The sequence below is a fragment of the Desmodus rotundus genome, chromosome 9, assembly GCF_022682495.2.
Source record: "Desmodus rotundus isolate HL8 chromosome 9, HLdesRot8A.1, whole genome shotgun sequence".
NCBI lineage: Eukaryota > Metazoa > Chordata > Mammalia > Chiroptera > Phyllostomidae > Desmodus > Desmodus rotundus.
In genome coordinates this window covers 77,001,100-77,027,334 of record NC_071395.1, presented here as the reverse complement: position 1 = coordinate 77,027,334, position 26,235 = coordinate 77,001,100, and the positions used below count along the sequence as shown (strand labels likewise).

General features: G+C 43.6%; 1 protein-coding gene across 3 annotated transcripts; it reads right to left on the bottom strand.

Annotated features, from left to right (window-relative positions):
- On the bottom strand, positions 1 to 26,235 carry CRK (CRK proto-oncogene, adaptor protein). Of its 3 annotated transcripts, XM_053911755.2 has the most exons (4): positions 25,818 to 26,235; positions 16,036 to 16,401; positions 14,604 to 14,688; positions 1 to 2,602 (listed from the first exon to the last, which is right to left on the bottom strand). In XM_053911755.2, exons 1-4 carry the CDS (start codon positions 26,056 to 26,058, stop codon positions 2,587 to 2,589), a joined length of 708 nt encoding a protein of 235 aa, XP_053767730.1. In that variant the 5' UTR covers positions 26,059 to 26,235; the 3' UTR covers positions 1 to 2,586. The 3 variants fall into 3 exon arrangements, with proteins under 3 accessions (XP_053767730.1, XP_024420438.1, XP_024420439.1); XM_024564670.3 differs by lacking the exon at positions 14,604 to 14,688 and having other exon boundaries at positions 15,866 to 16,401; positions 25,818 to 26,234; XM_024564671.3 differs by lacking the exon at positions 14,604 to 14,688 and having other exon boundaries at positions 25,818 to 26,234.

Genomic DNA, 26,235 nt, shown 5'->3' with positions numbered 1-26,235 from the left:
ACATTTGGCCATATTTTTATTTACTACATATACTATAAACATATACAATACATGCTACAAAAAAAAAAACATTTTTCAAAATTTAACTGTCAAGAAAGTGTATAGTGTTATAATACAATGGCACATGTTCGTATTTATTTCAAATTTGTTTGTTTATCACCCATTTCAAACCATTAATAGTGAAATGTTACTTAAGGATAATTAAAAATCTATTTGCATTATTAACAATAAACAGTTCCAACAAATTAATAAGAATTAACCAGGTCAAATATTAGTATCCAAAAATTGGGCTTTTGCAGAAATGATTATATAAAATATAGCAGCCAATTTCGCTTTGCTCTGTGACAATGTATATATGCACTTGAATAGGATTCTAGTATTTCTTTTTGGAAGATACTTTTAAGTCCTGTGATTTCTTAAGGTCCACATCCAGCCAAATCCAACCTGACAGTTCATATAATGGCTTCAGACAACCCATCACTGAGAAATTCTTATGATTTAGGTAGAGTTGCATGTTCCACTAATATTACATAATATGAAAACAGACATTATAAGCCAATATCATAATGTCAAAGGCAAAAGAAAATACAAACATTCAAATCAGTTGTGACAAGGTTTTTCTACAAATATTTTAGATGTCGTACTTTCAGGAAAACAAGTCTGAATGCGCATTTGGAGTTTACAGTATGTAAGCTGGAACTGGAAACTTAACAAAGCTGTCAGATGGAATTAAGTCTAGTATTGCAAATGTGTTCACTCAACACTGAGCACCCACTATGTGCATCGCACTGTGCTAACATTTTAAAAAGTTGAGTATTAATGTCTTTATCAAGCATTACCTTAGTGTGAGGTAAAAATATATTAAATTAGCGTCAATTCATTAGTTTATCTGTGGTAATGTATGTAGTCTTGTGCCAGCTGGCTTCCCTGTGCCGTACAATGAGCTTCTGCACACTTCTCATTCACTCACGCGAACATCTGCACACCAACGGTGCCAGGCACTGTGCTGGTCACTGGGAGGCCATGATTTGGTGTACACTGCAGAAGGCAAATTAACCATTACCTATGCGAAGAATTCAAAAGGTAGGTTTCTTTTCTAAAATGAGGCCTTAGCAAAATATAAGGAGGTGTTTCTGTTGGTCATACCACACCACAGACCAGTTAGTGCCTTTCTAGACTAGAAACTAGCCTTGAAAATTTCATGTTGTAGTCTATATAGCCTAGATCATTTTTGGTCTCAGAACTCTATTCTTTGGAGCACCTGACCCTATAAAAACCATTCCATACTTAAAAGGATTTGTAAACTAAACTTGAACATAAAGAAAAAGAGCCAAAAATGAAGGCAGTTTATAATGTAATGTCCTTCAAGCACTATTCTGGCAATTTGAATGAATAATACCGAAGTAATTCATGATTGATTCAAACATTTTTCAAAGTGCTAACCCTATCCCCAGACTCATGTAATTTTAACTTGACTTTTATACAAGTTGCACATAAAGCAAAGGGCAGAATTTGGCCCCACAACCTTCTATGGAATATTCTAAGTGATTGGTCCTTCCACTCCAAGCAGAAGTTAAGAATTCCAAAGAACCCCTAAGAGGATACTGGCACTCGGGAGAAAGGTCCCTGCGGGACCCCGTCAGTCAGGAGTCTAGTCAGCTGCGGTAGCACTGTGAACCTACTGTGGCCCCTTGAGGGAAGGCAGAGAGCTGAGTCTGGCTGTCCGCTCAGTGAATCCAATCCTGGCTTAAAGCTACGCACTGAATAAAGTGCTCTGCATATCCTGCTTGTCATCTGGAATGAAAATGAACACTTTTTTGGAGAATTAACCTATCTGCGGGAAAGGATGACAAGGGTTCAAAGAATCCCAGGAAAAAGTATGAAGCATTGACTAGGAAGGAAGACAAATGCCTCTAGTAGTGTCCTCAGAAATCCCAGGATTTGAACTGTCAGAATGAGTCATACAACGGTCATGTTCACAAATGAAAAAGCAATCCCACTGGGTACGATTCACATGGTACATGATTACTTCACGGGGTGAAAGGGAACAGTCTATTGCCATTTGATAGGATGGTTTCAGAACGAAAACAACACCATTGGGTAAATCAGGGTGAGCAGTGTGCAACGCTTGTCTTCTGTCCATCAGTTTTCCACAGGTTGACTCGCACTGCCTGAGAGAAAGGAGGCAAGATACCTATACCCCCTAACACCCTCAGGCACGGCAGCTACCACCTAAAATTTCCAATTCAGAAGTTAACACACAAGCCCTCCAGTTTTGTACCCTGAATGTGGTAAATGGGACTAGGGATGTAGTAGTTCAGTCTAAAAATAATCACAGGTAACAGAACGCTTATATAAACTAGACTGTTTTGACATCTGTAAGAAAATTGTATAGATGGCAATTGAAGAGGAAAAAAAAAAAGATTGTTCCCATCTGTCAGCAAAACTGTTTGTTGAGCTATACTCAGCTGAAGTCCTCATCAGGATTCTGTTGATCCAGCAGACGGACATGTGTGAATGGGAAGTGACCTCGTTTGCCATTACACTCCCCTTCCCACTGACCACTGACATTAATCTTCGTAACCTTTACCAGCTCACCGACCTGCAGGAGGAGAATAAGGAGAGCACTTTATTTCCAGTTAGGAATGAGAGCGGACAGACTCCATTTCCTGATTAGGCATACCCTGCCCACATGACTGCTCTAGGTCTGACATTACAGAAACGGCTATTTGCTGCCTCCCAAGCCCCAGCCACCAGAATGATTACTTGTGGTTAATGCAGGCAGGAAGGAGTGATTTTAGCAGTGCAGAAAAACACACAGAATACAGAAAACAGAACGGATCCTAGAGAAATGATACTTTTTGGAAGTCTCAAGTGCCTTTTGGTAAGCAAGCCCAACTAGAGTAAGCTACTGCTCCTTTTCTTCATACCCACTACTTTTAGTTTCCTGCCTTCCCCACAGACCCAGCCTAGGGAAAGAAGTCTGCGTGCCACCCGCCCCCCCCACTCCCTACGTAAAGCAGTGGCACAATCTCCCAGCCCACTCTCACACATATCCTGGCCTGTCACTGCTTGTAGAGCAGAAGGCAATAATAGAAAGCATACTTCACTTGGTCCTAGAAAATGAAGTGTTCCCATCATCTTCCTACCAAGGCAAGGCTTTCCCCATTTGGGCAGGTACAGGCAAAAATTCCAAATGTCCCTGGCTCCCTGCAAAGCCCTCCCACCTCACCCCACCATGCACTGACAGACTTGACTGCTCCCTCAATGCCACTTGGTACCTGTTCATTAATAAGGGCACATCATGTTTTTATTGTTACAAAAAGCTTTGTGTTACAACATCAAATATAAAGATTTGAGCCAAAAAAAAAAAAGATTTGAGCCCTGGCTGCTGTGGCATTGACTACCGGCATGTGAACCAAAAGTCGCTGGCTCAATTCACGGTCCAGGCACCTGCCTGAATTGCGGGACAAGTCCACGGCTGGGAGTGTGCAAGAGGCAACCAATGCATGTATCTCTTGCACATTGTTTTCCCCCCCTTTCTCCCTCCCTTCCCCTCTAAAAGTAAATAAATAAAATCTTAACAACAACAACAAAATAGTCCTGGCTAGTGTGGCTCAGTGGGTTGAGTGCCAGCCTGTGAACCAAAGGGGTGCAGGTTCAATTCCCAATCAAGGCACATGCCTGGGTTGTGTGCCAGGTCCCCAGTAGAGGGCGCGAGAGAGGCAACCACACACTGATGTTTCCCTCCCTCTCTTCCCCTCTCTCTAAAAATAAATAAACAAAATCTTTAAAAATAAATTAAAAAGATGAAAAAATTAAAAAAAAATTTAAATAGTAAAGTCAGCCTGATAGAGGGATTCACGCTGTGGCAAAATATTAAACATATTGCCCTGGCTAGTGTGGCTCATTTGGTTGGAGCATCATCCCATAGACTGAAAGCTTGTGAGTTCGGTTCCCAATCAGGGTGCATGCCTGGGTTATGGGTTCAGTCCCTAGCCTGGGCACATGCAAGAAGGCAACTGATCAATATCTCTCCCTCCCCTTCTCTCTAAAAAATAAAAAATAAAAAAATCAATGGGCATGTCCTCAGGCTAGGATAAAGATAAATATATAAAATATATAAAAGGTTTAAAAGATATAAAACAACATTTCGTTTAATATTTGGAGATAAGGCCCCAGAAGTCACCGGACTAAAGAGCTCACAGCTAGCTTTTAACTGTCAACAACTGAGCATACAAGTGGCTTTTTTAAGCATAACTGTTCATTTGGTTTTGTTAACAACTAGTGTTTATTGAACTTTCATAAAGTACTGTACAGGATATTTTCAATAAATTATTTTCTAATCACTGTAATAGTCCTTTTAGACAGGAATTGTTCTCATTTTACAGGTGAGAAAACTGAGATTCCGAAAAATTACATGATACACCTGAGGTCACACAGCCAGTGGCAGGGCTGGGGTTTAGGCCAGGAGTATCTGGCTGCAAAGACAATTTATATTCTTCTTCCTATACCAGGAACTTCCAAATTATGCTGCCAGGGCCCTATGGGTTCCCTAAGAAGGTCTGCAGGCCAACTACTGACCAAAGTCCACTCAGTTCCAGGTCCAGGGCCTTCTCTAGAACCAGTCTGATCTCATTCAGAGGCAGCAGCTTCCCTACTGCCCTGTCTGTAATTTCCTAAAGAACTATCTGAAAAACAGAGGCCTCAAGTGGTTGTGGGGGTCATAGGATGCCAGAAAAGGAAACCGAAACCAGGGAATATTAGAGAGACAAAGTGCAGGTGGGAAAAAGCAGCAGCTCAGCCTGCTGATACTGTAAAGATTAACAAGGCTGATAGTGTAAGGGGAGGAAAAGGAAGAATGATACTGCATGTACTTCCTGGCAAACAGATCTGATCCCTATTCGCTGCCAGCACCAGGGTTCTGTTTATGTCCAGCAATCTTCCAATTCAAAGTTCCTGACATCTGAGCAGACCAACTATGTCAAGTAAAGATTTTTATATAGTTGTCAGGGACAGGAAGACCAGGACATCAAGTGAAAATTTCCTTGCTAGTAAAATCAATCTGAAAAATTTCTTCCTTTATCCCCTCACTTGTTTCCTTCTTTTAAAAACTCTTACAGTGTTGCAGCCTGGGCTGGTGTCACTCAGTGGATTGAGTGCCAGCCTGCGAACCAAAAGGTCACCAGTTTGATTCCCAGTCAGGGCACATGCCTGGGTTGCAGGCCAGGTCCCCAGTAGGAGGGCGCTTGAGAGGCAACCACACATTGCTGTTTCTCTGCCTCTTTCTCCCTCCCTCCACCACTCTAAAAATAAATAAATTTTTAAAAAAGAAAAAAACCTTAGTGTTGCAAGAAGCTAGGCACAACATCAGCTCTGTAACACTTGACAGTTGCTTAGTGAATTTTCCTTGTGCCTGTCCTGTCAGCTACCCTGACTCCTCACCCTTCACTCACACACACGCACACACACACACGCATACACACATACAGCATATTACTAAAATCAGCATCCCTGCGATGCTAGCTCCTTGCTATGTTCAGGTTAATTGCAGCACCCCCATTTAAAATATTTATTTATACTATCTGTCAAAACAGCCATGTCATACTAAGTGTTATTCTGGTAACTAGACCTAGAGTAATGTAAGTCCCCCACTTAAGAAAAATAGTTTCCCTGGCTGGTATGGTTCAGTGGATTGAGCGCCGGACTGCGAACCAAAGGGATGCAAGTTCGATTCCCAGTCAGGACACATGCCTGGGTTGCAGGCCAGGTCCCCAGTATGGGGTGAGAGAGAGGCAACCACACATTGCTGTTTCCCTCCCTCTCTTTTTCCCTCCGTTCCCCTCTCTCTAAAAATAAATAAATAAAACTCTTTATAAAAAAAAATATATATCTGAGGGGAAGTGTATGCTCTTGTCAAAAATCTAAATAGCCACTCCTGTTAGGTTCTCCAGATGGGGACAAAGGGGCCAATTTCTTTCAAGAGGCTGGTTGGATGACATCCCAGCTAATATCTCTAAGAGCTATCATATCTGAATCCATCATTTTATTGATGTTACATACAAAGGACACACGGGAACATTTTGGAGTGCTGGAAACGTTCTACACTTTCACCTAGGTGGTTATCACATAGGTGAATATGTATGTAAACTGAGAGCTGTATACTTATGATCAGTATATTTTACCAAATGATTTCAAATCTACATAAAAAGGTGTCAAGAAGAGAATGGGTACATTTTATCCAGGTTTTCCACGTGTTTTGTAGAAGATGGTTCTTTAGGATACATCCTTAGTAAAGCCCACCATTCTACTCGATACCAAAATCTAGGTTTCAACACCTCTTTTCTCTCGGTGTTCCATGGTCTTTATTTTTAAAAATTCAAAGTGTCATAGGGCAGCAGGGAATAATGGGGAGAAAATGGGGACACGTGTAATTGAAGAAGAAAATTTTTGTAACTAAATAAAGAAGTAAATTTGAAGTGCTGTGTTACACTGCATCCCACAGAGCCGTAAACAGAAGGCCGGATGCAGCGTGGACCAGCCCAGCCCCTCGCTGCCAGCACCACAGACCCACCAGGCTTGCCCACACATGGACAGAACCTGCCACGCGGTCCGCCCTCAGACCTTTCTTCTTCCGAAGTTCACAGGGAGAAAAAGCAGGGGCACATACAAGGCCAGAAGTCTCTTGGTGGGGAGATTTATGTGCAAACCAGACCTCTGGACAACATTAGAACCACCTCTGATGTACATACATACTCTTGATTTTACCGAACAGGGGAAGGGTCAGGAAAACCGTTCCATATTCTGGAATTCAAAATCTTTTAGGTTCCTGGCAGAGAAGCCCAAACATCAGGGGTGAAAGAAAGGCTATGCCATGAACAAAACGATTCTGATTTTTAAGTGGATAAAGAAAAAAGTTGTAAGCAGTCAACTGGGCTAATTAACTCACCCAAAGTGGCCTCGAAATACAAATACTTCGAGGAAGACCTTATTAAAATTAACCATTTGTACCCAAGGGGTGTTATTCCTGAATATTCATTCAAAGCTCATGGGGACTCCTGGGGTCAAAAACAGACAAGCCCCTGGCCTTGGCCGGGTAGCTCAGTTGGTTAGAGCATCATTCCAATACACCAAGGTTTCAGTTCCATTCCCAGTCAGAGTACATGCAAGAATCAACCAATGAATGTATAAATAAGAGGAAAGTAACAAATCAATGTTACTCTCTCTGAAATCAAAAAACAAAACAAAAAAAACAGGCCATACCCAGGTAGCTCAGTTGGTTGGAGAGTTGTTCTGTAATCCAAAGAGTGGTCAGGGCACATACCTAGCTAGCTGTGGGTTCACTGCAGCTGGGGCGAGTATGGGAGAAAACCAATCAAGATATCTTTGGGTGAGTATTAAAAAGAAAAAAAGACAAGCTCCAAAGGCAACACGGCTGTCCTTAGAGACCACATGAGGCCCCAGTGCTCCAACAGTTCGGAAGAAAGGGTGGTTGTCAAACCTGGTGGGCTGGGGGTGAGGAGGAGGGTAAGAGGGGCAGGGCACTCTAGGAAAATGGTGCCAAACCTTTTTTTTGTCTCTGTAACTTGTTTCCTGAGCCCATTTTTTAAAAAGAAATTTAAAGAATTTTGAAAATTACTTATTTTCAGAGGGAGGGGAAGGGATTGAGAAAGAAAGGGAGAGAAACATAAGGTGCAAGAGAAACATGGATCAGTTGCCTCTCACACGCCCCCGGCTGGGGACCTGGCCTGCATCGCAGGCATGTGCCCTAGACTGGGAATCGAACCAGCAACCCTTTCAGTTTGCAGGCCAGCACTCAAGCCACTGAGCCACATCAGCCAGGGCCCTGAGCCCATTTCTCCTACAGCTCACTTCTTCCACCTCTATGACCTCCTAAATAAACTTTATTTCATAGTTTGGAGGAAAAAAAAAGAGAGAGAGAGAAAAAACGGTGCTATACGAAGTGCAATTTTTTCTCTATAATGGTGCTACACTAATTGCAATTCATCACACGTTTCTGAATGCATACTCCTCCTTTTGTTAGGCAACAACTTATAAGGCAGAATTCTCAAAGGCCAGACTAGGGAGGATGAGGCAGATACATAAGAACTGGAAGCCTGGTATACTACATCAAAGATAAAGAAAGCAAAACTGAATACTTGCCCCAGATATGTTACAATCTTAAGATACAAAGTAATGTACATACTAATCAGTTAGTGCAGGAACAACCTTAATTCTAATATTACTGATTTCAAAATTCAAGTTATAGAGGGGGGAAAAAATCCTAGTCTGCATGCCAATGAACAAGAAAGAACTTACAAAGGACTGGAAGCACTACATGGCAGCTAACCTTTCTTTGTATGAGGCAGAACTCACTACCACCTTGTAAAGGAGAGACAGTGATTCTTCACCACCAAGGTACTGTTTTAGTGTGCAGGCAGTTCCTCAGCCTCCTGATACTACCACCACATCCTTAGGAGCAAGTCTGCAAGTAAATCCTGGTGTGACCTGTAAAGAGGACTGACTGTGGTTAACTTGCTTCTTCACTCGCAGGCACCCGGATGAACACAGATTTCATTGCTAACTCTGTGCAGTTCCTGAGGTAAACCACCATCTGGTACAGATGTAGTCAAATCTGTAATTGGTCCAGGAGCAAAAGATTAACAAATCGATCTTTATCAAAGAGTTCTACTGATAATGAGAAAGAAACTGGAACCCAAATGGCATTAGTACCTGGTATTCACTAAAAAGACATCAGGGAGCTGTGTGACCTCCTTTGCTGGTGTAACCTAAGGGGACTGACTGCTTTTCTAGTTTCTGTCTCTACTACCCAGCAGGAAAGGCCTCAACAATTGCCAGCATTCCTGTGATCCAGGCTTGCTGCAGGATTCCAGTGGTCTCAGGGCAGGAAACACACACACATTCACATAAGTAAAGCCATGGAGAAGCAAGTAAAGAGATGGAACACAGGGGCCTTGTCTTCAAACATAGCAAGTACACAATTGGTAAATATTTTAAGACTTGGCTGAACGAGAAAATAAGAAAACTACAACCTAAGCTAGGTGTCAGCAAACTATGTCCCATGAGCCAAATCCAGCTAACTGCCTGTTTTTGTGAATAGTTTATTGGAACACAGCAAACTCATTTGTTTTGTCTATGGCTGCTTTCTTGCTGCAATGGTAGAGATGAGTGGCTGCGACAGAGCCTGTACGACCTTTACTGAAAAGCTTGCAGACCCGTGATCTATGGGAAAGGTAGTATTTAGGGCCCATCTACAGCCCTTCACATCAAGGGAAACAAGCAAGGACAATTTAGCAGTAATGATTCACTTGCCTCAGAGATGGACTAAAGTGGTCATGAGTGGTATTGGTAGAAAATTGCAGGGCTTTGAGATTTAAGTGTTTGTTAGGTTGCCAAGTGAAAAGAAAAAATAGCCCTGGCTGGTGTGGCTCAGTGGATTGAGTGGTGGCCTATAAACCAAAGGGTTGCTGGTTCGATTCCTAGTCTAGGGCACATGCCTGGGTTGCAGGCCAGATCCCCAGTGCGCGTGAGGCAATCACACATTGATGTTTCTCTCTCCCTCCCTTGCCCTCTCTAAAAATTAAAGGAAAGAAAAAAAAAAACCCACCACATCCTAAGATACATCTTACCCTGGTTTTAGTCCAAGTCAGAAAAGACCTGCTAAGCTCAATAACTGATAATGCTTAAAACCAAGTTCCCTATCCCCTTGCTGAGAAGCAGGGAGGTGACCGACCACATATAATCGGTACATTTTAGCTAAACATAAAGAATTTTCTAAAAACGAACACTGACACTGAACTAATCCTGAGGTTTCCAAACTATAGTGTCAGAGGCACTGCAGCAAACTCAGAGGGGGGGCACAACATGTTTTAAATTTTGAATGGAAACACAGCAATACCTGCCACCTGCACATGAACTGCTAGCTCAAGGCGGTCGACAATACTGACGTTAGATCACACAGCATTCCTTTCAACAACGTCTTAGCTTTGCAAAGGTGGGTTTTGGCAGTTGCTGTGATAAAGAACAAGCACCCCATGAAAATGAGGGTGGTAGTGTTCAATACGATCCCGAGGTTTAAGAAACTGTTCGGTCTAACAGGTGTATACCTACCTCATTAGTTAAGTAACTGCAGTTACTTAAGATTAAAATTAAAATACTTTTCCTTTCAATTATGTTCATTGTATTTTTCAAATGGGTACTAATTATTGGAGTGCAAATATTTCTGTTGTTTGAACCTACCTACTTAATAAATGGAACTGTTACATATTTCTTCCAGCTTGGGGCACTGTGCAATAGTACTGAGACGTAATGGGTGCTATGAACCAAGAGAGTTTGAAACCTCTGGACTACACTGTTGTGACTGACAGTGCGTTCCCCAAAAGTGCAGATATTCAAACAGATGTTTAAAAATCACCTATGAAGATACCAGCGGGCCTGCCTTCAATGTCTGAGAGGCTGGATTAGTTGCTTCCGAAATCTCTTCCCACTGGCATTCCATGTTTTCAAATGAAGATGTCCAAACAGGCTGGAAGGATGGGGGACAGTAGACACCTGTCTCAACGAGCAATACAGAAATCTAGGCCTACAATACCAGAAAGACAAGCTGGCCACAGCAGGGACATGCCACTCATGTTCTTTTAACTTCCAAACTCATTTTTTCTGTTAACAAAGGGGAATTTGGGGCCTTCACTCCTATTTTCCATACATAGGTTAAAAGGTCTTAACAACTTATGTTTCACAGAGTTCCATGTGGGGAGATGTGGAGTTGCTAGAATCACCACTACATATAACCAGGGACCCAAAGCACATCACGAATTCCCCATCTGCGCCCTCAACAGGGTGAAGCCTGAGAACACCAGAGAAGCCACTCGGTTACTCTGAAGTTTCATCATCTCTCAAAGGAAAACTGCCAGGTTGAATCAGAGAATGAAGTTACAGAATTATTGTATTTAAATATACTGCCATTGTTTTGGACAGTCTACAGAGGCACAGCAAACTTTAACACCTGCAGTTTACAAGATAAGATTCATGACTGTTCCAGCTTCCAAGGGGCCATGAAACAAAAGTCTAAGATCGAAAAAATGAAAGGTGACTCCATATAACTGTGGTGTAATTTCTAGCATTTCTACTTCAAAACACTCAGCATATCTTCACTTGTTTAAAATCTTGTCTTAACCAGGAGCTCCAGGATAGAAGATAGTATCTGTCTCGTTCAGTTACATTCCCCCAGAATATGAGTGGCTGGCCCACAGAACTGTAACAGGCAGAAGGATACTCCTGCTTTGGTTGTTAACTAGAATTATCCCCTTCTTTCCAGAGTCTTCATCCCTACTAGAGAAATCTGGTTGTTAACTAGAATAATCCCCTTCTTTCCAGAGTCTTCATCCCTACTAGAGAAATCTGGTGGGTGGAAAAACAGGAAGTATCTAGAAATTTATATTCTAGTGGGGGACTCTGGACACAGCAAATATACCATGCAAGAAATATCTACCTGTAAGTGAGGGCAGGTGGTTCTTTGAGTACTGTGTTTTTCATTTTTGTTTTTAAGATTTTATTTATTTTCTGAGAGAGGGGAGGGAAGGAAAAACAGGGAGAGAAGCATCAATGTGCTAGAGAAACATTAGTTGGTTGTCTCTAGCACACCACCACCAAGGGACCTGACCCACAACCCAGGCATGTGCCCTGCCTGGGAATCGAACTAGAGACCTTTCAGTTCACAGGCCGATGCTCAACCCATTAAGTGACACCAGTCAGGGCTGAGTATTATGTTTTTAATTTATTGTTTGATAATACAAAAACCCTTTCTTCAAAATAAATACATACATACATACATGCATAAATCTTAGCCCTGACCAGTATGGCTATTTGTTGGGCTTTGACCCGCAAAGCAAAAGGTCACCAGTTGGATTCCCAGTCAGGGCACATGCCTGAGCTACAAGCCAGGTCCCTGGCAGGAGACATGATCTTAGAGAGACCCTAGCATATAACACAGTTAAAAACAGAGTTACTGCCCCAGCTGGTAGCTCAGTTCACTAGAGCGTCATCACCATACATGAAGATTGCAGGTTTGATCCCCGGTCAGGGCACATCCAAGGATCAACCAAAATAAGTGGAACAACAACAACAAAAAATCGGTAGTTCTAGCTCTTTCTCACTAAAATCAATTTTAAAAAGTTACTTTAGCCCTGGCTGATGTGGCTCTGTGGACTGAGCACCGGACTGCAAAACAAAGGGTCACCAGTTTGATTCCCAGGTAGAGCACATGCCTGGGTTGCAGGCCAGGTCCCCAGTGGGGGGAGCACAAGAGGCAACCACACACTGATGTTTCTCTCCCTCTCTTTCTCCCTCCCTTCCCCTCTCTCTAAAAATGAATGAATAAAATCTTTTTTAAAAAATTAAATTAAAAAAATAAATGAATAAAAAGTTACTTTAGTTAAGCAAGAGAAGGAACTCAGAGCCTTTCATCCTCAGTTTCTCCCTCTCACCAGGCACCTCCTGGGAACTCTTAGGACACTGATTATCTCTAACGTCTGGCCCAATTCTACAATATAATGATTCTATTGTACTTCAACTATAACTTTTTAAAGATTTTATTTATTTATTTTAGGGAGGGGGAGGGAAGAAAGAGAGGGAGCTAAACATCGATGTGTGAGAGACACATCAACGGGTTGCCTCTTGCTCGCACCCCAATAGGAGACCAAGCCCTGCAACCCAAGCATGTGCCCTGACCAGTAAATCAAACCAGTGACCTTTGGCTTTATGGGAGGATGCTCAACCAACTAAGCCACGCTGGCCAGGGCTATAATTTCTTATTTTAAAGAAAAGCAAAGCCCTGGCTGGCGTAGCTCAGTAGATTGAGCGTGGGCTGCAGACCAGGGGGTTGCCAGTTCAATTCCCAGTCAGGGCACATGCCTGGGTTGCAGGCCAGGTCCCCAGTGGGGGCCACATGAGAGGCAACCACACATTGATATTTCTCTCTCTCTTTCTCCCTCCCTTCCCCTCTCTCTAAAAATAAATAAATAAAATCTTTAAAAAAGAGAAAAGAAAAAAAAGAACCCTTCCAGAAAAAGAAATATATACATAAAATGCAATGATTCTAATGAATCAATTTTAAGTTAACGGTATACTGAATGTCAACTATAAGTGAAAAGTATTTCAAGTTAAGTGTAAAACTCCACTAAAATGTACCTAGCTGGTCTACAGGTCTGGATTTATAGTGGGTCAAACACAACAATAAATGTTTTTTGTTGTCTTTTTTTTAACCAAAATTCAAAGGTCAGAAAGCCAGCCTCCTAATCTTACTTTCCAGCCTCATCTCAATAGGGACCAGGTATAGTTCCTATGAAAAACCAGGAATGAGAAAGGAGAACTGTGCTTCCCTGCACAGACAGTACAACTGAGGATATGCTGTCAGTGAACCCACATAAAACCTACACTGAGGAGGGCAACAGCAGCATTATAAGACAAAAATAGCCCTGGCTGGTATGGCTCAGTGGATTCAGTGCCGGCCTGAGAACCAAAGAGTCGCTGGTTCAATTCCCAGTCAGAGCACATGCCTGGGTTGCGGGTCAGGTCCCCAGTAGGGGGCATGTGAGAGGCAAGGACACACTGATGTTTCTCTTCCTCCCTTCCCCTCTCTAAAAATAAATACATACATAAATACATACATACATACAGAAGGTCTTTAAAATAAATAAATAATCACAGACTAACTTTGGGTACGGTAGAAAAGGCCCCAACGTAGACCTGGGCCCATCATCTCCATCTCCAGCTGGTCAGAACAACCCATTCTGTCTGTCTAAACATCAGGGTTTTCCATATGATGAATAAGGATAGCTTAGGTCCTTCCCAGCTATAGAATTCTATGATGGTAAACTAATACCATGCTTTTAATCACATAAGAGGTTTTAAAACTATTACTTGGGTATTTGTTCTAACTTGAAAGAGGGTATCTTCGGCAATCAACACATGTGGCTCCAAACCAATATCCAACCAAAAAAGAAGACTTACTGAAATCATACACGAATGTTCTACTCTTCTTTGTTTCACAAGATTTATATTTCACAGCAGAGAGAGCAGCTCAACCACTTTGGAGTACTAAAGCCTCTAATCAAGGGAGGCATCATTAAAAACAATTCTCTTTCAGAAAGAAAAATGCAAATGGAAGCAAAACCAATGTGATCTCTATTCTCTCCTGGTGTCAGCTGCCTTGTTCGATGACCGCTGTTTTCACACTCCAGCCCAGTGCTGACAAGGTCTACAATGAATGTCAAGGGTCACACTGGTCATGTTCACAGCACCATGTTGGATGTTGCCATCATCTGCACTTAAATAAAAACATGAGGCTAGAAACTTATTTTCTTTATCTACCAAACTCTAAGTGGGAAAAAGTGGCCAGGCCTAGACAACCAACATTTCATTTTTCTTCCAAGCGGGGACATGAAACTTTTAAGTCACAACATGATCTCAAAGAATACATACTTCAAACACACATTTTCACCCTGGCTGGTATGGCTCAATGGATTGAGTGCCGGCCTGAGAACCAAAGGGTCGCCAGTTTGATTCCCAGTTAGGGCACATACCTGGGTTGCGGGCCTTCAGTGTGTAAGAGAGGCAACTGCACATTGATGTTTCTCTCCTTCTCTTTCTCCCTCTCTTCCCCTCTCTCTAAAAATAAATAAAATCTTTAAAAAAAACTCCCCACATTTTCCAGTCAACTAACCTTCCTTTGCTGTCCACTAGCCAGAATGTAAAAGAAAAATTTCAAATCCAATAATATCAGAGACTGGTTTGTATAAATTCTAGGTTATTCTGTGGGCCAGCAGTCCCACTTAGACGGGGGCAGCTCTTCCTTCTCAGTGTATGAACATGACCAAGGAAAACAAAACTCAGAGGAGTTCAGTTTACAAGAATACACATTTGCCCCTTCTCAGCTAATCTGTGCACACTCTCAGAAAGCTGCCTGCTTACGTTCAGTTACAGTGTCAGCAGGCTCTGAAGGATGGGGTGGCATGCCACCTCTGTACAAGCTTTTATGCTGAATTACTAACTCTGCGTAACTCGGAAAGGGGGAGGAGAAGAGGAACAGGGAGAGAGGAAGGGAAAGACAGGAAGGAATGAGACAAGCCGTGAGTGCTCAAGAGAGAGAGAGAAAGGAATAAGCACAATGCAGTGACTGGCCAGAGAAGACAGGCTACCAGGGATAACTACTTATCAGTAAAAGGCAGTAATTTATTCCTCAGGAGGAACCGGCTTTCTTACCTGCAAAATGTATTAAACAGCAAAGACCAAGTAAACCTGCTGCTCCTTAGAATTACTAATTTTAGAAATGTATCTCTTTACACCCCTACTATGCTTTGCTTTTCCTCCTGAATTCTTACTTGAACACAATCAATCAATGATAAGGAACCCCATGCCCTGAAAGTAAACACATTTTCTGTGGGAAACTTAATGAGTGATAGGAACCACTTATCATACTCAAATCTTTGTGAGCCCTCATTTCAGACAAGGATAAATGGAAAGAAACAGATTAGAATGTAGACAAGAAAAAAATATTTTAGGTTAATTTCTGTGAATTCAGGTGGTGTTATTAAAGTAGTCAAAAGTATGTTTAGTAGGTCAATCAGAACATTCAGTTATACAGTTTTAAGCTTACTCATTCCAAAATAGGTTTTCCATAAAAAAGAAAACCCAACTTTAAATGCCGAAATCAGTACTTAGTGGTTCAACATCTACAACATCACAGTGCTGGCGCTTGTATGCAGCATTCCTACAAAGCTCTAAGAGGTCTGAAAGGGAGACCCTGTAGCAGATCTCTTCTTTCTATATTTTGCACATTATGTACCTCCAAAGCCAAGGCTGTCTTGTCGTAGGCATTAGGGACTCGCTTCTGGATTACCCTGGCATAAATGGGCCCATTCTGGAGGTTAGGGAGCGGAGTGTTGACGCTGGGTTGGGCATAGGGCCCAGGCTCCGGCCCACCCAGTGGCTGTGGGTGGGAACCCTCCTGGTTACCTCCAATCAGAGCCGATACTGAGGCGGAGGCAGGTCTATACTTCTCCACGTAAGGGACTGGAATCATCCCCCTCTTGCCTTCGCTGTCCTCTGCATTCCACCACTGCTCTTCAGGTTTATCCCGGATTCTCAGGATGTCTCCTTTCTTAAAGGGAAGATCTTCTTCATCATTCCCATTAAAGTCAAAGAGGGCTCGCACATACTCTGCCTCCTCCTGCCTGAGAATCACTCCACTACCCTGCCTGGATCTGGAAACTGGTTCTATCAACGTTGTAGTGTCCAAATAGTGTATTTTGTAGAATTCCAGTAAAGCAGGCAATGAATCAAACTCTTGATCGCCTATTCGGAGTCTGGAGGGGCTCACCCCTGGAAAAAAATAGAGCAGGGTATTATTTAAAGAAGAATTACACTGGTGATAAAAACACAGGTTATAAGCATTCCCCACCCCACCCCCCCATTTAGTCAATATTTAATCAGAAAAAAAACTGTCTAGAAAAAATAACTACTTCTCCTCATAGTAGACAAACCATCTTTTGTAGCTGAAACATTCCCAGGAAGCAAGATGCCCATCCCCACCTGCAGCAGAGAAGGAACAGAAGGCCATGTCAGACCGAGCCACTCAGGACATGCTGTCATGCCCGGTCAAAGACAGTTTCACTCTCCCAAAATGTTTTATTGCTGTCCCATTTGCACAGTAGCATAAGGTTCAGGGTTTTGCTACAATCTTATTTTCAACCTCAGGAAATGTAGCAAGCTCCTCTTTTTCACAGGTCCCAGCAGCTATTCCAGGAAGAGGGGGAAGGACTCGGTATCTATCTACACTAGGCTTATACATTTGTTCTCTTCACATCTAGAATGTATTCTACAACTTGAAAGAAAAACAGTTTTAAGACTTATTGCTGGTATCAATTTCATTTGTGACAACAACAACAACAAAAAAGCTTAATTAGGCAAAACCAAAGCCCTGAGGAGCCTAAACAGAAACTAAGAAACTAACTACTTAAAAATCAGTTCCTAAGGGCTTTGCTTAAATAAAACATGGAAACTGGATTGTTCCTTTAGAAGCAAATGGGACACACACACACACACACATACACACACACACACACAAAGTAAACAAAGATGCCTGGGAAGAAATAAAGTATTAAAATCCTCAACCTCTGGTGATACACTGAGGATCCAAGGCAAAGGACATATTAGGAATGCTTAAAATTCTCAAGATGCAGAGACGTGTGTGGCCCTAGACACAGGTTCCACTTCAGACCCCTCTCTACCCTGAGTTCTAGAATTGAAAAACAGTGAACACACATCGATTCAAGAAAGTAAGTTTTCTAATGAGGAATACAAACCTTTTACTTGTACTCTGCTAAGCACCCAAAATATCAAATCATCTTTATTAGATTTTTTTTTACCTTTTGGTTTCCTGGTAAGTAAATGCTCTATAGAAAATTGTTTCTTGATTTTTTTAAATTTCCCATATTCTTCAAGAACATGACTTTGAATGGCTATCAAGTATTCCCAACTTTTTATTAGTGAAATGAAGCAGTTATGAGCATTTTTGTTCTTATCCATTAATGAGTATTTTTTATTACTTCCTTAGGATAATCTTGAAATGTAACCGCGGATCAAATGGTAAGAACATTAAGATCTATGTTGCCAAATTGCCCTCCAAAAAGTTTGTATATTTTCTAACTCCCACCAGTCGTTTGTGAGTTCCCATTTCCCTCATGTCCTTATCAAAACAGCGTTTTAAAAATCACTGCCAACCGCTCTGGCTGGTGTGGCTCAGTGGGTTGAGTACCGGCCTGCAAACTGAAAGGCTGCTGGTTGGATTCCCAGTCAGGGCACAGGCCTGGGTTGTGGGCCTTGTCTACAGTTGGGGGCTTGCAGGAAGCAACCAATAGATGTTTCTCTCCCTCTCCCCTCCTCAATAGTAAATAAATAAAATCTTTTTATAAAATCACTGCCAATTTATTAAGAAATGTTATCTCTTCTGAAATATCATCTTTAGTTGTTTTCACATTACTTGTACTTCTTTTGTAAAGGTTACTTGTTCAAGTCCTTTTTAAAGGGAAAAGAGCCAATGTACCCTCTCCACTTGTATTTACACTGGCCCACCCGTCTAAAAGCCATAGAGATTAATGCTGTGAAATAGGAACACTGTGGTAGTCCAGATGTCTAAATTAATTTGCCACTCAAAAAAATGAGACCCAATTATTTTGTTCAATGTTAGAAAACATTTCCTCCAGAATGACCAGAAAAACTACATTTAAAGCTCTCTACTGGGGAGGGGTGAAAAGATAAGCTTTGCAAGTTAAACAAAAGTCCTCAGTACAGAATGAGTACTGGTGAGAGCCTTCTCTTTTCACCCAAATGAATGATGAGAGACCAAGACGTGAGTTAAAGGAGAGTTGCACATTTCTTAAATTACAAAAGTCCATCTGTGGAATTCACAGCTGTAGGCTAAAACAAGTTAACAGCCCACACTCAGTATCGCTGGCTATTTCTCCAACTCAAGATGATAAAATAGATGCCCAGACCTGGGACTGTCCATCTATGACAAACTCTTAGGCACCAGCAGAACGTAACCCAATAGTAGTTCCAAGTACAGGATTGGAGACACGAACTTGGTTATGACCCTACCAGAGCATGGTGGTGCTAACTCTGGTGTCCCTCTTCACTGAAGTAGATCACCAATGAGAAATTATTGTCACTCCAGTCTGGAAGGCGAGGAGATGCACGGCCACCTTGCCTGTCACCACTAGGCCAATTCAGTGATTCTCCAGGCCAGCTGAACTATGTTCAGGAGAAGGTCGTTGTGAGCTCCAAGGAGAACTACTTAGCACTGCTGGATGAAGAAAGGCTCTGGGGCTGAGTAGCAGACAGACCTCACATCAGCAAAGAGCCCATGCTTTAGAAAAATGGTCCTCATAACACCTGGGAAGCAAAGCTCCCTTGCTAGAGCTCACCCAACTACATGCCAAGGGGCAACCACCAAATGGTTTCCACTAGTCGTCTTTTTTGGACAGTGGTTGGCAGACAGTGAGTGCTCAGTAAGTGTTCGATGTTACTCTTAATGAATACAACTCTAAAGACAGGGAAAGTTCAATGAAAATCCATTCCCAGCTTTGAGCTCACAGCTAGGTTGGGAATACAAAAGCATACAAAGTGTGGTTGGTGAGCAAGCAGCAAAGCAGCATGTTTTAGGAAGACATCATTCCACCACTGCACCTGCCTTTCACTTTCAACTGGAGATGTGTTCTCAAACACACACACAAAATAGTGTAGCAACAAAAAACCGTGTTCTCGGATACAACAAAACCACAATGAAAAAGCAGTTCTGACAAGCTCTAAACATTTGCAATGCACCCTTTTAATTCTTAGAAAGAACACAACCACTCCGTCCCCCATGGTTATGGCTCCATTACTGTACTAGTCCAAGTAAAAAAAAAATTTTGGGGGGGTGGCATTTAGAAGAACAAGTAAGACCACTAAGCCAAGTCCCTTACAAAGATCAGTGTGAGAATTCTGAACACTGAAGCTTATCTGCCATAAAGGTAGGACGTTGGCTAAATTCATTTCTTGTTAAAATGCTTCATGGTGTAAACTGGGTCCATTACGATTTCCCCCACAGCTTCGCAATCCCAATGGTCACAGAAATACAAGTTAAACACCAAAGGAAGTCTTTGACATTACCTATACATTCTTCATCTATTCTAAAGGCACTACAATAACTGCACAGAGGAATACCTGTTTTTGTGTGCTACTGGAACAGTTAGATATATGGGGCGGTCAGGCTTTGTTGATCCAAACTCCAGAAGGGGAGGGAGAGGGAAAAAGAACATACAAGTTACAGATACGCCCAAACTTCACCCCAACTATGTGTTCCAGTTCCTTTCCCCTGGTTCATCTCCTTCCAACCACAAAGAGCCAAAGGCAGGAAACAGAAGGGCAGGAAAGGACGCAGATATAGTCAGTCGGTCTAGAGAACAGAACCAACAAAAGGGTTCTCATTGCTGGGACTTTAGAAAACCTCACTGACTTGTTCTGCATCCAACTTGTGCTGGATTCTGAACGTGCAGTTTAAACCAACACATTCAGAAATCAAAATCAACGCGAGCAGCCAGGGCTGGTGTGGCTCTGTGAACTGAGCGCTGGCATGTTCCATTCCCGGTCAGGGCACGGGCCTGGGTTGTTGGCCAGGTCCCCAGTTGGGGGATGTGCGAGAGGCAACCGATCGATGTTTCTCTTGCACATCAATGTTTCTCTCCCTCTCTTTCTCCCTCCTCAACTCTCTAAAAATAAACGAATAAAATATTTTTAAAAATCAATACAAGCAGTTGTTTTGGTTTCTGTACATGCTCATCCTATTATGTTTAAGCATTTTAGCCCTTGGGTTACACCAGTCTTTACCCTACCGCTCCCTCAAAGTTTTATGAAGAACACACAAGAGCTCTGCGGGCTAAAACAGGCCAAGTGCCTTCTGGCATGGATACCACCACAACGGCTCCATCACTAGCCTCTTCTGGACCTCACAGCACCTCACTCCCCCCTTTCTTTACTCCCACTCCCTCTCTTCCTTCTCCTCAGCCTATGGTATTTACAGAGGTTGCATAGATGAACACTCCCCATTGACTGTCCAATACAAGGGGCTAAAAAGACCACTGACTTCCACTTGTGAGGGCATCCTAAAGAGGTATCAATATATGGCCTCCTGGGCAAACAGAACTTTTACAAACGGTGGATATTAGCATGGTACTTTGTAGATTCAGACTGACTGGGTTTGATCAATCCTTTGTCATTTACTAGATGTATGAACCATTTTTTAGTATCTCACGGGAATAAAGTTCCCCAAAGTAGCCAATATATTATAGGTGCTCAAGAAAAAAACAAAAAGAAAAAAAAAAGAAAATTCAGTTTAATACATCCCCAACCTCTGAATTTCTTCAGAAAATTTCAATTTTTCCCCAAATCCAGAGTCTGCTATTTCCCACAGAAGATTCCACAGAATCTCAAGCTGCTTCTCAGTAAGTTCTGCGGTCATCGCTTCTCGGCCTTTTGGCTAAGATCATGTGTAGTGTCAAAAAGTTCTGTGGTCAAGTTTGAAAAAACCCAGAGTCCAATACCTGCCTCTCTCGGAGGGTCATAATTTCCCACGGGCATAGTAAAGGCTTGGAGAAGTCCTGCGCCAAATAAACCTACTTCTTTTTACCGGGGAGTGTAAAACCTCTCAGTCAGTCAGTGAAGAACCTTCCCAGAACCACTGAATGAAGGGATACTCACACTGAGGGACAAAACATGAGGACCAGGTTTGAGAGCTGCTGCGCTAAACAAATGAAACAGAGATGCTGAAGGTAGGAAGGGGTCGCAGTGGGCAATCAGCAGTCCCACGATCTCCAGAGAAGTGGCTTCAGCAGCACAAGCACCACCTGAACTTTTGCCCGCCCCAACCCCCAAAATGAGGTAAGTTTCTACGCTACCCTCACCCACTGGGGCAGTAGGTAGGCAGCTTTCAGCTGGGCACCTAATATGCACCATCCTATTTCCATTTACTGGATCCAAAGTCCTTTCACACTTCTTGATGCACTGCCCCCACCCCCGCCAGCACTTAGTCCCTAAGACATGCTGGGTATTTTTAAAATTTTTTTAAATTTTATTTATTTTTAGAGAGAGGGGAAGGGAGAAAGAGGGAGAGAAACATGGATGGCTGAGAGAAACATCGATTGGCCACCTCCCACATGCCTCTAACCAGGGACCTGGCCGGCAACCCTTTGGTTGGCAGGCCGACATTCAATCCACTGAGGCACACCAGCCAGGGCTTGTTTCGTTTTGTTTTAATTTAAAGATTTAGAGAGGGGGAAGGGAAAAAGAGAGGGAGAGAAACATAGATGTGAGAAACATCAATCAGTTGCCTCTCTCAGGGATCCAAACCGGCAAACCCAGGCACGTGTGCTGACCAGAACTGAACTGGAGACCTTCCGCTTTGTGGGATGCCACCCAAGCAACTGAGCCACATGGGCCAGGGCCTAAGACATGCTGTTTTAGCCTGCACACTACCCATGTATTCTGGACCCTCTCAAAGCTCCGAAGTTTTCTATTTTGTTTCAACTCCTCCCTCCCAACCTCAGTTATGCTCGTAACATTAATATAACTAATACTTATTGGGTATTTACTATATGCTAGCCCATTCCTAAAGATTTAATGCACTAAAACTGTTAAACCTCCCAATGACTCTACGATATGTTACTATTTTCCCTCTTTCGCACATGAGGAACTGAGGCAGAGGAAAGTTAAAGAACTTGCCCGAAGTTACACTAAGTAGTGTCAGGTATGATTCAAACCCAGGCTCCAGAGCTCAAGCTTGTAACTACTTACCCACCTCACACTTACTTAGTTTTGTCGACTGGTCAAGGTCTAGTAATACCTCATTGTTCCAAGAGGAAGAAATGAGTGGATCAATGATTGCAAAGCCTTCCCAGGAGGTATACCTTGAAGTCCCACCTGACAGAGTATGACCCATAGACTTGACCAAGCCCAGCCCTATGGCACTGGAGGGGCACAGCCAGGGCACTCCCAGGCTATGGCCACATCCATATTCTGCGAAAGTTGAACACCCAAGGAAAGTTAAAGATGGGTTCACTGGAAAAAGGTTCAGAATTCCTGGTCTATTTTATCCCTAAGCCTCTACAAACTGTAGCTAAGCCATTTCCAAACAGACTGTCCCTACGTGGTAGGCTCTCTTTGGAGCACACCCACACCCTTCTTCCCTCTCAGGTGTGCACCTTCACTCTTCTCTCCTGGATGCTCAGGGTCCCCATGAGACTTGCAACCAAGGGAGCAGTGGGCAGCTCGTCCCAGGCTAACTGCCTGAACCTGTCTCCAAAGCCCCTTTTCTCTAACTTTTCAGTAAGCTGACAGCAGCCCCCCGCCCCTACCCCGGCTCACTTCTTTGCTACGTTTCTAGGGAGCCAAAGCAGAGCACCACCTCCTGTTGCTTCTTCCACCCTAAGCTCTTCCTTTGTGTCACTGTCTGCAGCTTTAATAAATGTACTTGCAAAATTAAAAAAAAAATTCTACTTATTATGCCCACAAGATACATTATATTATCCTAAGCAAAAATCTCATTTTCCATATTCAATTTGCCAAATAATGATTTTAAAGCCTCTTCATCATTGACTTTTAGGTAGCAGATATGTATTGTCTGAACACTAACGCCAATTTCTTTTTCTTTTTGTCAATTTCCTCATCATCCTTTCCTTTTGCTCTTTTAAACAGAATCTGGGGCCCCAGGACAGACACAAAAGTGCTGAGTCCTCTAGGAGCACCGTTGAGATCTCAAAAGGAAACTGGCCCTGGCCAGGTAGCTCAGTTGGTCAGAGCACTGTCCCAACACACCAACGCTGGGGGCCCCATCCCCAGTCAGGGTACATTCAAGGAGCAACCAATGAATGCATTACTCAGTGAACCACAAATCAATGTTTGTTTCTATCTCTCTCTCTCTCTTTCTCTCTCTCTTGTATGAATAGAATTTTTTTTTTAAGTAAACTGGCTTTGCTACAGTGTAATAGGGAGGAATACAGTGTAATAGTGTCAGCTCTCAGGTCAGAATTCCAGGGTTCAAATTCTGGCTCAGTATTTACAAGCTGTGTGACCTTGGGCAAGTTACTGACTCTCTGATTCTCAGTTTCCTCATCTATAAAATGGAATTTTTTTAATAAATAGAGATCACAATACATTCCTCACTAGACTGTATATAGACAGTAAATGAGATGAGGCGTATAGTACTCAGCAAAGCGCCTGGCATAGAAGAGCCAGTCAGTAAAATTAGCTTTTTAATATTATGTCTTTTGTCCTTCTAAAATTCAGAGGTTTATATTAAAACCTCTCTGTGGTTTCAAAAGAAAAAGAGCTTGAAGAAGGAAGGTGAGAACAAAGATTAAATATTCTTTATAAAGACTAGTGAATCGATCACCCTACATGGACAATAGGGTGTGCAGCAGAAGGGACTACCACACTGCCCATGAACTTTCCCCACCCCACTGACAAACTTCAGCAATCTTCCCCTCTACCGGGCCAAGGATCTGAACTCCTGTTATGAAAAGGTGGAACTCAGTATCGGGTAAGTGCCGAGATACAGTCACACCGCCAGGTGTGAAGAAAGCTCAAACCAAAAATCCTGCCCGCTGCCACTCCAAAATTTGCAACCAATTAAACACATACACAAACAAGAGGTTGAGAAAACTGAGTTCCACTGACAGTTTGCCATCATGTCGCTGTACTGTAACAAAACACCCTGAATACCAGGGCATTTTACAGAAGAGTGTACCTGGCATGGGGCAAATATGTCACATTAGTATCCCCATCTCATGTTATAATGCTATTAAACCAACCGGACTGAGAAATACCTGGGATAATTTATAGACTTAAAAGATCCCATATTCTTTGAAACTGGTATGTGTTAACAACAGAGACTCACTCTCACTCCCCTGTCTCCCCATTTCTGGCCAGAGTAAAGAAATCTACCCTGGGACTATCCTAAAAGGGTAAGCCTGCAAAGGCTGGTTCAGGAACTTCCTAACTCCCTTGAGACCGGCCTGTACCTAGTGTCCGCTGGTCAGGAGGAAGTGCTTCCACTTGGGAACAGTGAGAAGGCGCTAGGCCTCTTGGTGCTGCCACACAAAATATCACCTCGGAAGCACTCCATCCGTCACAAACCTCAGGTAGTAGGGACATAAATCTCCTCCACAGTCCCCCAACAATGCCATGTCATGGGTAAGACAGTCATATCTCAATGATCCCTGACGAGGAAGACCCAATGCAGATCATTTAAATTCTCAGAGCATCTGCCGGGCAAGAGCCCGTTCCCCACATCTAAAAAGACTCAGGCCACAGCCCCAACTTACTGAGCAAGAAGAGGCCCTGGAGTACAAGAGTGGCAATGTTTAAGTCCCAGGAAAACTGAAGTTCCTACCATTCACTTTCCGAGAAGGGATTGTTTTCCTTGTCTTATTTCTGGTTTGTTTCCTGAAAAAAAAAAAATCTTCCTTCCACTAAACACTTTCAAAACTAGAACCTCCTAACTGTGGAGAACCGTTTTCTGGACAGTAAGATCTCTTAGACAGTCAGCCGAGCACAGACTTATTCCGGACTGGCCACAAAGGGCTTCCCTTCCATCATCAAGGCACTAAACTCACCTCCGCGGAGGAAAAAGTCGGTAAAAGTATTTTGGAAAAATGCCCAAGAAAGGAAGAAGCTGACCGGTTTCCTGAGGTTGTCTCCATCCCTCCTGGCCTGTGTGTGGGGACTTCCTACCAAAGGCCACCAGTGGAGTATAGCCAAACCCGGCTCTCCAACATTGCAGGAAATTGTTTCAAGCCTAAAAAGCCACTTGTAGGATTATCGGATTCATTCTGGGCACTGCTGCCAAGTGATGCCCCCGCAGTGCCAACATCCCCCTCAGCTCTTTGTCCCCACGTTGCCCAGCCCTGCCCTTGTGCCTGGGCCGGGCGCTAGCCCCACCCTGGGGCCAAAGCAGTTCCCCTTCCCCTGGGCTGTCCTCCCAAGTCACACCCAGAGGCCTGGGTCAGCGGCTCCTCCTCCCCCATGCACTCCCGCTGGACTGTGGGAACCAGCCCCAGCAGCAAGGCGCTCCCTGCCACGATCACTCCAGCCCTCTGCCCACGTCCCTCGTGGGGGTCAGCTCGCGAGGAGCAGCCAGCCAGGCTGAGGAGTTCCGCGGCCCTCACCCCCGCCCGGGGCCTCCCGTCCTGTCCGTCCCTCACCGGGCGGAGGCTGGGCGGGCGACGGTGGCACCGGCGGGCGCGGGCCGCTGCTGTTGATGATGTAGTGGGAGACGCGCGAGTTCTCGGAGACGCTGAGCACATAGTCCCCGGGGCTGGTGCTCGAGTCCCGCACCAGGAACACCCCGTGCCGCTGGCCCTGCAACAGAGCCACCGCCTCCTGCCGGCTCAACCGCCCCCAGTACCAGCTACTCCGCTCCTCGGAGTCGAAGTTGCCCGCCATGGCCGCCTCGGTGCCTACACGCTGGGCCGCCGCCGCCGCCGCGCGCGCGCCTCTCCAGCCCCGTCGCCCGCCGCCCAGCGGACCGGCTCGGGTCTCAGCCTAAGAGCAGCGCCCGAAATGGCGGCGGCGGCCGCGGGCCTTCCCGACCGGAAATGACGCACTCCCTATCCCCGGGAG

Bases quoted from the DNA above. Each gene is read 5' to 3' on its own strand.
- CRK (XM_024564670.3), bottom strand. From the start codon at position 26,058: ATGGCGGGCAACTTCGACTCCGAGGAGCGGAGTAGCTGGTACTGGGGG. The intron at 16,402-25,817 runs GTGAGGGACGGA...ATTTTTTTCCAG, and splicing joins GCCCGCCCAGCCTCCGCCCG to GGGTGAGCCCCTCCAGACTC. The intron at 2,603-15,865 runs GTACATAATGTG...CTCCTCCTGCAG, and splicing joins AGACAGCCTTGGCTTTGGAG to GTCGGTGAGCTGGTAAAGGT.